This window comes from Carassius auratus, chromosome 6 (assembly GCF_003368295.1).
Source record: "Carassius auratus strain Wakin chromosome 6, ASM336829v1, whole genome shotgun sequence".
In the NCBI taxonomy this organism is placed as follows: domain Eukaryota; kingdom Metazoa; phylum Chordata; class Actinopteri; order Cypriniformes; family Cyprinidae; genus Carassius; species Carassius auratus.
The window spans coordinates 23976385-23988391 of record NC_039248.1 but is presented as its reverse complement, the minus strand read 5'-3'; the positions used below and the strand labels follow the sequence as shown (position 1 = coordinate 23988391).

Genomic DNA, 12007 nt, shown 5'->3' with positions numbered 1-12007 from the left:
TTCATGTCTCACATTTCTGATGTCATACCTCACAATTCCAAGTTCAAACCTCACAATGCCGAGTTTATATCTTGCAATTCATACTTTTCTCAGAATTGTGAGAAAGAAAAATAGCAAATACCTTTTTTTGCTTGTTTATTCTATGACAGAAACAGGCTTCCATTCTATAATAATAAAGTGGCTTGACTTATGCCTATTTGTATAAGTACAGTAATGCTGTTCAATGACTGTGTGTGTGTGTGTGTGAGTGAGGTTCTGTTCTTCATCACATCTCATCAGGGTCTGTCAGGCTCTTAATTGATGTGCTTCTCTCTCACAACCCTCTTCCTTCTCCTCGTCTCTCCGTGGGACTGTTATTGCTCTATAAGAGACACTTATACTTTATTATGTTGCAATTACAGCACATTAGCCATTGTTTGGAGTTTAAATGGGACCTATAAAATGCCACTTAAGCCATCGACTCCGTAACGCCACATCACAGTCCTGCAGGGCTTTAATTATGACACGCGTTCAAACGCAGACATGCCACTCCAAATAAACGAGTGCAATTAATTGTCGTTAATCCGTCCCTCGCTGAACACCGCTGATTTATTGTCAAATTAACGGCTGTCTGTGCCTGCAGGAGGAGGAGAGAGATTCCCAATCATGTCAGCTCATTCCTGACACAAACAACCAGACACGGACAAGCGATGCGAGCGACTCCTGAACCTTCGACACAAACACACCAGGATTCACTCATCACGAGCTGCTTCAGCATCCGCTGGGAATTACTCTGTGACACACACTGAAAGAGAGAAAACACTGACATCTCACTGAAAAACTCACATCCCACCAAAAAAAAAAAAGAAAAGAAAAAGACATTATATTCTAAAATAATACTTTTTTGCAATGATGTATAAATATTCTACATAAATTATTTTTTATTCATATCGCAGGGGTTAAAAAAAGGGTATACTAAGAGTTTGTGTGCGAAATCAATATTATTATTATTGTAAAAAAAAAAAAAAAAACAACCATTAAAATATGGGCTTTGCACAAAATAAAATTAAAAAATAAATTACTCAATTGAATTCTAAATAAATAATATTGCATGTATATATTTTAAAAATCCATTTTATTTTTTAACTTCACAATATCATGCAATTATTTGACATTTACTAGCAATTTTTAAAGAGAAAAAATTGTTTACACAATATTTTTTCGTGGACTGAAAAAAAAAATGGTGTAGAAATAATTTCCCCTAATAAATAGCTAGTAAATTTCACAATTAAATACAAAATAACAGCAAGTGACACATTGAATTAAACATGAAATTTTAGAAGAAACCTAATATAGTATTTTCTTGAAAAACCTACTTCAATAATCCAGCTTAACTGTTTGAGCATCAGTAAATGTAGTTAATAAAAATAGGTTGCATTAATAAGTGTTTCTTGTGATCTTGGGCTTTGTTTCGGACAGACTCTCCACACACACTGTGTTTTAACGCTCACTTTAATCCATTGATTAGCAGCGGCTCTTTCAGTCTCAGAGATGTATTTTTAAATGCACGTTCCTGAATAATCCTCTGACTCAAAACACATTATTCCTCTGAAGACGACGGGCCAGAACGACTGCTGCGATCGATCATCTCCACCCACAGCGCACACACTTACAGAAAAAGAGCAGCCCAAAGAGATGCATTTTCCTACAGCACCATTTTATTGGGATTAGACGTTTTTAGAAAATCATTTGTGTAGCTCTGTCCATTTAAAAACAATCATTTTGTGATAAAAAGGTGTTTTGTCAGGCAGCATCCAGCAGAATGGAGATGGAAGATTGCAGACGTGTGCAACGTGAAGAAGAGGCTCAAAGTGTTTATCGATATCAGAAATCACTCAAGATGAGGAACGACAAACTCCAACAACAGTTACAGTTTCCACACACACTACTGTACATCTACAAAACAGCTTCGATTAACAAAGGCGGAGAAGAACTCAAGTAGAAAACCTGAATCGTAGTCTGTAAACACTTTGCATCATTACTCTTTTAGAAACGTTTGTTCGTCACTCCAAATAAAAGATAAAGATGTGAGTCACAAACGGTTTGGTTCTTTCTTGTTTGTGTCAGTATCTACACTGCTGCTCGAAAGTTTGGGTTCAGTGAGACTTGTAAAGTCTCTTTTGCTCATCAAGGCTGCATTTATTTGATTAAAAATACAGAAAAAAACAATAACCTTGCAAAATGTTATTTCAACATAAAATAATGGTTTCTATTTTCATATCTTTTAAAATATAATTTATTTCTGTGATGCAAAGCTGAATTTCCATCAGACATAACCCCAGTATAAAGTGTCACATGATCTTTCAGAAATCATTCTAATATGTTTTTTAGGATTCTTTGATGAATTAAAAGTTAAAAAGAACAGGTTTTCATCAAAATATAAATCTATATATCTTTGCTATCCCTTTTACCAATTTAACACATTCTTCTAGAATAAAAATTGTAATTTCTTTCAAAAAACAAAAAAACAAAACTGTAGAGTATATTGTGACAAAAGATTTCTATTTTAAATAAATGCTTTTCTTTTTAACTTTTTATTCATCAAAGAATCACAAAAAAAAAGTATCAGGTTCCAAAAAAAAAAATTAGTTTCCAGCACTGATAATAAATCATTATAATAAAATAATTTCTGAAGATCATGTGACACTTAAGACTGGAGGAATGATGCTGAATACAGCGGAGCATCACAGAAATAAATTATATTTGAATGTATATTAAAATAGAAACATTGTAATAATATTTCACAATATTCATTTTTCACTGGATTTTTCATCAAATAAATATGAGACTTCTGTAAAACATTAAAAATCGTTCTTATCCCAAACTTTTGACAGGTGGTCGTTTTAAGACTTTTAGTTCCAGTAAATGATTAATAAAGTAGTGATTGATCATAAAGCTAAACTTAAAAAGAAAAGGTGTAATGGTTGATCTTCTGCTTTAATGGTCGGTGAATCCAGGCATGGGGAAGGGACGAGCGAAAGCTTCAACGCGGCGACGCAGATCAGCGATACGAGACGCCGTCTCCGAGTCCTCCAGCAGGAAACTCTTGAAATCTGACAGCTTTTCTGAAGAGAAACAGAGAGAAACTGCATGAGGAGACAGAACCACATTAAAGTGGCAATAATGCTAATGTTCTGCATTTATTTAATAAAAAAATAGTCAAAATTGTGAAATATTGTTATGAGTGAAATAGCACTGTCAAACGATTAATCGCGATTAATCGCATCCAAAATAACAGTTTTTGCTTACATAATATGTGTGTGTGCCGTGTATATTTATTATGTATATGAAAATATTTGACTGTGTATATACATATATATATTATGTAAGCAAAAACTTTTGTTTTGGATAAGATTAATCGCGATTAATCGTTTTACAGTGCTAGATTTAAAATAGCTGGGAATAACTGTTACAATGTAACTGATTTCTGTGATCAAAGCTGTCACATGATCTTCAGAAATGTTTGAAAACAATTCAATATTTTTGTGTAAACCGTGATCCATTTTTTTCAGGATTCATAGATAAATCGAAAGTTCAAAAGAACAGCATTTATTTGAAATAAGTATTTCACGTTTGTTTTTAATAACAGATATTAACAATATTTTATCTGAAATATTTTAAATAATTATAAAACAAACTATTATTACTGTACACCTATAATTGTATCAATGTGGAAAATAACTTCAGAATTTTAATTTTGTTACTGTGAAGCTGTCAGTGTTCAAATGACAACACATGATTTGCAATAACAACAATATTGTAAATATGTAATATGATCTATATTGTTGATATAAAACAAGACATATAATAAACACAGAGTAACAGCAGATCTCTGAGCCTGTACTCACTGGTCTTCTTCTTGACGTCCAGAGCGATCTTGATGCCCTGATCGAAGAAATCCACCACCTGCTGGAAGTCAGCCTCCTTGAACTGACGAGACGTGAGAGCAGGGGATCCTGGGAAACCAGCGGAGCACAGTTTGAGTGAGTGTGTGTGTGAGTGAGTGAGTGTGCATGGGTGCATGTGTGTGCGTGTGTGTGTGTGTGCTCCCCACCGAGTCTCAGGCCGCCGGGGGTCAGTGCGCTCTTGTCTCCAGGGCAGGTGTTCTTGTTGGCTGTGATGGACAGCAGCTCCAGAACACGCTCGGCCCGCGCTCCGTCCATCCCCTGAGGCCTCAGATCCACCAGAACCAGATGATTATCGGTTCCTCCTGAACAAACACACACAACACTGATCTTCACTCAAACGAGTCCGACTGGATGAAGATCAACGGTCACTTCAACCAATGTCCAGTTCCCAGATATTACGGTTTTTGATCATGAGGCTATTATGCATCATATCAACATGAACAACCATTCTACTGCCATATTATACAGAATCTAAATTCTGACTTTTTTGTTTCCAAATTGTGAGGAAAATTTTTTTTATATCAATTTTTTTTCCTACATAATTTCTTCAGAATAAAGTTGATGAAAAAAACTCAAATTAAGAGCAGGAACATAAATGAATCCTCATCACAGACTGTAATGACACGTTTCCACAGTTATTAACAATGTAAATCTAGCAAAATGTTTTATATTTTCATAAAAAAAATTTTTACACATTTTTTCAATAGAATTTATGTCAGTGATATTTTCAAAATCCTTGAGATAACTATTAAATTTTTTCATAATATTTTGAATTGTATATTATTTTTATATTTGCTTTCATGTTAATTTTAGTTAACATTTAGACATTTATATTAGTTGTAGTTGTTTTTAAATATGTCTATATACGTTTTATTTATTTTAGTTTCAGTTTTAGTACATCTGCATGAGGTTAAACTTTTTTACTTAGAAACTGTTGTCTATTGTTAATAATTTACAGTGATCTGTAATAACTTCAAAATCTGTTGCCAAACATTGAGTTAATACTTTTAAAACAATACAAGAACCGGTTTTCTTGTATGTCCTGGCTGATAAGGACAGAATTGGGCTAATTCCTGAAGTTGGAGAAATGTTTTGAACCAACAAAAAAAAAAATCGTCTTAGCCTTTGGTTCAGTTCAGAGTTGTCTGATCTTATTCACCAAAACACACTCTACGGCATAGAGCAAAGACCTCTAATAATACACCTGACTGACAATCATATAGGGCTATAGGAAATTAATATACTCAGTCCATTAGACAAGCAAAATCAAACACCATTTGACTGTTAACAGTCCTGTTACCTGAACATTTTCTAAAGGGGTCCCACAAGGAAACGTACTAGGACCAATACTTTTTAGTATTAATGTTAATGACATTGCCCTTGTCGCAGGTGATTCTCGCGTACATTTAAATGCTGATGACATTTATACATACATTTAGTTCTTCCCTGACTACTACGGCCCGTTTTACTCTCTCTCTTTTAACATGCTTTCTCTAGTCTTCATTTCGCTTTAAATACAAATAAAACTAAATGTATGTTTTTTTTCAAAGAAATCTACCACATGTTAAGTGTCCACCTAATAGTTTCTGATTGGATGGCTCTGAGATCAATTATGTTGAATGCTACAAATATCTTGGTATTTGGCTCGATAGCAAACATTTGTCATTTGAAACTCATATAAATGCACTGCTCACAAAGGTTAAAACTCGCATTGGTTTGCTTTATCGGAACAAATCTTCTTTTACACATTCTACAAAACAGATACAATATCATTGTACTTGCTTTTAGTTATTTCCTTGTTCTTATTCGTCACTGTTTATAAGTGTGTTACTTAAAATTGTATAATGTCTTTATTGTTTTGTATCTGTTTTTTATGCTGCAACTTGGCCAGGTCGTCATTGTAAATAAGAAATGTTTCTACTTCTGAGAACCCCAGAAATGTACAAACAGAGTGAGTTTTGCGGTCTAAAGTGTTTAACAGCAGTCGTCTGTGTCATAATCATTGTTTCTCACAGGTGAGACTGAGTCATAAACTGATCTGCAGCTGCTTTAGACGTGATAAGAACAGAACGGAAGAATAACAACATGTGCGTCGATGTGAAGTGTGTCCGGCGTGCAGACGTTCAATTAGTTCTGCATATGTTACTGAGGAGAAACCGCAGCTGATACACACACGCTCACTGACGATAATAATAATATCCAGCACACAAAAACATCATTAAAAGTGTTTTAGTGCGATAAAATCATCAAGACTTCAGACGAAGAGTGCGGCGTTGGACAAACATTCGTTCTGCTGCCGTTTGCTTCAATAAAAGTGATTTGGATTCACCTGAAACCGGCTCATGAGACATGAGAGAGCCTTTCTGTATAACTATAATGAGTAAATTAGCAGAAGAAGAAACACTCGCTCTGCTCCTTAAATAACTGAGAGTGAATAATAAACATCACAAACTATTATTAAACTGAGGAAAAGATGGAATAAATGAAGTCTTTGCTTTAGGTGGAAGAATGGAGTAAGTCAGTGTAAATCAGGTTCTCTATTTAAACAACTTTATGTGAGAGTGAAGAACTTGTTCCGTTTTACTTCAGCAATATATATATATATATATATATATATATATATATATATATATATATATATATATATAAACATTAAACATCTTAACTATTAATTTCAGATTTTCTGCTCCAAATTAAGACCTTTTTACGCTTTAATTTGCTCAAAAAAGTTGAATTAAGACCCAAAGAAACCCTGAAAAACATCCTATTAATGTTTCTAAAAACACTGCTCATACGACGTGTTTTTAATGTGATCTGGGTTGTATTTCCTTCTGTTCATGTTTTTAAGGTCCATGAGGCCGTCTGCTTGATTATATGATGGGATGATATTTAAAGAAGCAGCAGATTTCAAGCATTAGTAGATCTTCATGCGTCTGAAGGACTTTCAAGGGTCAGTGCGTTATGAAGATCTTATCTACCGCTTCAATACACACCACAAACACTGAATCATTGATAAGACTTTTCATTAATACTGTATATACACTATAATCACCTGCTTTAGTTAATTAGTTCATTAAGACCATTTGTGTTGTTCGTTAGACAGGCTTAATCAAACACTATTTGACTGTTAATAGACCTGATCCCTGAAAATGTTCTAAAGGGGTCCCACAAGGAAACGTACTGAGACCTATACTTTTTAGTATTTATGTTAATGACATTGCCCTTGTTGCAGGTGATTCTCACGTACATTTATATGCTAATGACACTTATAAATTAACTCTTTGCTTTAGGTGGAAGAATGGAGTGACTCAGTTTCTTCTATTTAAACAATTTATGTGTGAGAGTGAAGAACTTGATCAGTTTTACTTCAGCAATAACATAAAAAAAATCAAAATTTAAGCAAAATGCACTTAATTTTGTTTTCTTCTCCTAGAAACAAGACTCAATATCTATTATCAGTTTGCTTACCAAGTAAATGCATCTTAAGTTAAGAACAGTTATAACAGTTATTTTGACTAGAAATAAGACAAAAGTACTAATTGAGTTAAGCCTTTTTTGCAGTGTATAGGTTTGAGCCTCACGACCGCAGCACACCCTGATGAAACGCAGGAAAACTAACTTTATCTTCCAGGAGAATCCAGTGACATCGTCTCTGTCCCAGACAAACACGTTCTACTCACCTGAAGAGAAAACCTACAGCACAGAAACAGACGAGATGCGAGTGAAAAACCCACCAGAGACCAGCGTGTAGCCCTTATTCAGCAGTGCCTCAGCCATGGCCTTCGAGTTCTTCAGAACCTGAGCGATGTATTCACGAAACATGGGCGTTGTGGCCTGAAGAGAGACCGAATGAAGAGCTATCAATTATCAAAAATCATAAATGAGCTCCCAAGTGCACCAGCTATTGTTCAGGAGAAGATGAGAGAGAATAGAAGATGCTCCACGACGCAGATGATGCTGCATTTGGATATTAATTCAACGTATGAAACGCCAATAAACAAGTAGAAAGTTGTGATCGAACGATAGATATATCGGCTGACATTTGGCATTTTGAATATTTTTTTAATTCTAAGCAACAAAAAAAAGTATCAGTTGGTTGTTAAATCAATTTCTTTATTTTACAAAAGTATCAAGTAACATTTTTTCATATTTATCCATTTTCAAATTACATAATTTAGTATCTATCTATCGGCTCATAGAAAGTAGAAAGTATGGTCGACTGATATATTTTGCATGGCCGATATATCGGCTGATATTTGGAATAAAAAAAAGTAATAAATTGTATTGCAGCAAATACTATTACAGCATTAAAAAAAAAATCAATGTTTAATATTTTTATCAAGTTACATTTTTTTTCATATCCATTTTCAAATTGTATTATTTAACAAACAAATCAGTTAAGTATATATTTAATTTCAGCAATTGTTATACATGTGTTTTTTTAAATCTTTAAATTAATTATATTGATATGATTTACAATAATATATATTTACTTTCAGCAATAGTTACACGTTTTCACGATGTTTGAAGTGAATATTGGGTAACATAATACATTTTAAATATTCAAGTAAATATTGATATACATATATATTGGCCGATATTTGGCATTTTTTTATTATCTGCAATGGCCAATAATTTTTTTTTCCTGTTTAGCCAATATGTAACAGAAAGGCAAACACTAAAATACTCATCTCATTTAATTTAAACAAGTCTTCAAATCCTTGATTTCATATTCAGTGTGCTTTATCTAAAATTAGCACTAAATTATCCTTGTTCATAAAAATATTATTCCTAGCGCACACAAACTTACCAAGTCATTGAGTACTGTTAAGTGTTTTCCCCCATATTTATTCATGATCAAATTACATAATTTTGTAAATATGTAAAATAAATATAAGTTTAATTTAAGCATGCACTATGCACTATGCATGTGTACTAGATGAACTAGTGCGATATCATATTTATCAGCTTATCATTGCCACCCTGCTCTCTATGATATCAGTATATGGGTTAAGGACTAGCAGAAAGATGACCTGGAATGATCTGGAAGTGAAAGCAAAGCTGTACCTGTTTGAGAGCCACAGCGACGCCGGCGATGGCGTGATTGTGAGGACCGCCTTGAAGCGAAGGGAACACAGAGAAGTTGACCTTCTCCTCCAGGTCATACATGACCTCTTTGCCCTTCTTATCCAGCGAGCGCACGCCCTTCCGGTAGAAGATAAGCCCCGCCCTGAAGGGAGGAGCCAGAGCAGAGGAGGAGGAGAAACAGTTACTGATGGAGATGATGATGATTTACTGCTCAAGAAACATTTCTGATTATAATCAATGTTGAACACAGTTGTGCTGAATTTAATTTTTATGTTGAAACCGTGATACAGTTTATTTTTCAGGATTCACAGATGAACAGAAAGCTCAGAAGAACAGCATTTATTTGCTTTCTTTACTGTCACTTTTAATCGATTAATGCATACTTAATGACTAAAGGTATTAACTTCTTTCCCAGAATGAATGGTTTGTGCACCACACACAGGCTTTGAGAGAGTGATCTCAGTCACTGCTGGAGCTGTACCTGGATCCTCGCAGTGATTTGTGTGTGGTTGTGGTGACGAGGTCGGCGTGTGTGAACGGCGAGGGGATGGCTTTGCCTGCCACCAGTCCGCTGATGTGAGCCATGTCCGCCAGCATGTATGCGTTCAGCTCGGTGCACAGCTGCCCGGAGACAGAGAGCAGAGTAAGACAGAGCTCAGAGAGGATTATGAAAGCGCTCGCAGCAAACCTCACAATCAAAGCGCTCCGTTATCGGCCCATCGGAGACTGACCTGATGAGATCCGAGCGCTTCTCCGGGGAACGAGCCCCAGAGACTGCAGCGCTTCACTAACACTTCTGAGCGTGACGCGACGCTCTCGGGGAAAGATAATCTCCAGCTGATCACACACTGATAATGTACACGGATACACTTAATCTGTCGTGGAGTGTGTGTGTGTGTGTGAGAGAGAGAGAGAGAGAGAGAGAGAGTGAGTGTGTGTGTGTGAGAGAGAGTGTGTGAGAGAGTGAGTGTGTTTGAGAGAGAGTGCATGTGTTTGTGTGTGTGTGAGAGAGTGAGTGTGTGTGTATATGTGTGTGTGTGAGAGAGAGAGAGAGAGAGAGAGTGTGTGTGTGTGTGTGTGTGAGAGAGAGAGTGTGTGTGTGTGAGAGAGAGAGAGAGAGAGAGAGAGTGTGTGTGTGTGAGAGAGAGAGAGAGAGAGAGAGTGTGCGAGTGTGTGTGTGAGAGAGAGAGTGTGTGTGTGTGAGAGAGAGAGAGAGTGTGTGTGTGTGTGTGTGTGAGAGAGAGAGAGATTTTAAACCTCTTTATTTTTCAAAACATGAGTTCTCTACAACACAAATAAACCCATTTCTGAAACGAAAAAGAAAAAAGCATAATTTAACTCAGAACAGTCCCAAAAAACAAGACATTTTCCACTACAGAACATAAAACATTTTTAAGACACCAAATGTTTATGAACTCCTCTACATTATTTGTGGTACTGTAGAAATCAAAATCAACTTTCAATCTAGCTTTCACCATTCTAACAAAAACAGTATTTATGTCAAAGTCTAAGGACTCTTCAATCTTATTTCTTCTACTGAGGTAGATAGCCATTTTTGCTTGACCAAATACAAAGTTAAACAATTGACATTTCACTCTCCTTTTTTGACTATAACTAAAACCAAGAATAAATAAATTCTTAGAAAATTTCTCTCCAAACATCATGAACATTTGTTGCAACAACTGAAAAAAAGAGCACAGTCTGCTACAATCCAAAAAGCAGTGGTAAACTGTTTCCCTCTGCAAACAAAAAGGGCACTCTTCACTTACATTAGGATTAATGATGGAAATAAAAGCATTAACAGCCACACTACCGTGTAGGATTCTCCACTGTAAATCCCCAACCCTTTTGGTCAACGGTGGTTTGTAAATCGCTCTCCATACTGGTCTGACCTCATTGTCAAGCCCCAAATGGGCTCTCCAAGGAGTGTCAGCCCGACCACTTAATTTGACTTTATTTACAATTTTTACAAACATTTTATACATAGTTTTTCCTCCCATGTCTTCAAATTCATTTGTGAGAGTCTCTCTGGACTCTAACAGTTCACCAGTACAGTCTTTAAAATCAGGAGATAGAGTCAATGCAGGAAAAGAATCATCAACAACTGGTTGACCTTGTCCATTACTGTAGTCATTTAGCAAAGATAATTCAGTCTTTGTGAGTTCGCACTTCCAAGTGCTAAGCATTTGATTTATGATCCTGATCGATCGAACTCCAACACGAGAAGCTAGAGCTGCAGTGTCGATCAAATTTGGTCCACACAGATCAACCACATGTCTCAGTGTAACAATCCCAGCCGTACAGAACGACTGCATCACAAAAGGTCCGGTTATGTGTTTTAAGTTGAAACGAGTGCCATTCACCACTGGCTCTTTCAACAGCCATGACAGGGACTCACAGCTTGCCACTCTCTTTTTATGGAACATCCCCCACACGGTGAACAGTCCATGGTAGAACTTTGGGAGGTTAGACAGCTTTTGAGCACTCAGGTCCATTAAAAACAAAGGCTCAGCAAGACCCAAATTCCCGCCTCGGATCAATATGGTTCTGGCTAAGGGTCTCCAGACAAGATCTACGGGCCCAACAAGAAGTCTCTGGATAAACTGAAGTCGGAAAGTGGCGCCCCTACTGGCGAGATGAATAAGTCCCTGCCCTCCTTCCTCTTTTGGCAGAAACAGTACACTCTGTGGGACCCAGTGCAGCCGGTCCCAGAAAAAGTCCACCAACACTGCCTGTATCTTAGCCAGCAGTTGTGCAGGAGGGTCTACGCATGATAACCGGTGCCACAACATTGATGACACTAAATTGTTGATCACTAGTGTTCGGCCCCTAAAGGACATGTGTGGCAAGATCCATTTCCATTTTTTGAGACGTCCTTCGACTTTCTCTAAAACATTTTCCCAATTTTTACATAGAAAAGTATCATCTCCAAGATAAACACCAAGGTATTTAAAACCACCCTTGTTCCAAAT

At 36.2% G+C, this 12007-nt stretch overlaps 1 protein-coding gene across 1 annotated transcript; it reads right to left on the bottom strand.

Annotated features, from left to right (window-relative positions):
• Window positions 1–2755: 2755 nt before the first annotated feature.
• LOC113102322 (serine hydroxymethyltransferase, mitochondrial-like) lies at window positions 2756–9946 on the bottom strand. Its single transcript, XM_026265788.1, has 6 exons — window positions 9517–9946; window positions 9015–9177; window positions 7682–7781; window positions 4094–4249; window positions 3888–3995; window positions 2756–3104 (listed from the first exon to the last, which is right to left on the bottom strand). The coding sequence occupies exons 1-6, from the start codon at window positions 9630–9632 to the stop codon at window positions 2977–2979; spliced, it is 771 nt and encodes a 256-aa protein (XP_026121573.1). The 5' UTR covers window positions 9633–9946; the 3' UTR covers window positions 2756–2976.
• Window positions 9947–12007: the final 2061 nt, after the last annotated feature.

Excerpts from the sequence above, each read along its gene's own strand:
- LOC113102322 (XM_026265788.1), bottom strand. The coding sequence starts at position 9,632 with ATGCTGGCGGACATGGCTCACATCAGCGGACTGGTGGCAGGCAAAGCC. Across the intron at positions 7,782-9,014 it reads TCGCTGTGGCTCTCAAACAG|GCCACAACGCCCATGTTTCG; the intron begins GTACAGCTTTGC and ends GTCTCTCTTCAG. Across the intron at positions 4,250-7,681 it reads GGGCTACACGCTGGTCTCTG|GAGGAACCGATAATCATCTG; the intron begins GTGGGTTTTTCA and ends GTGTTTGTTCAG.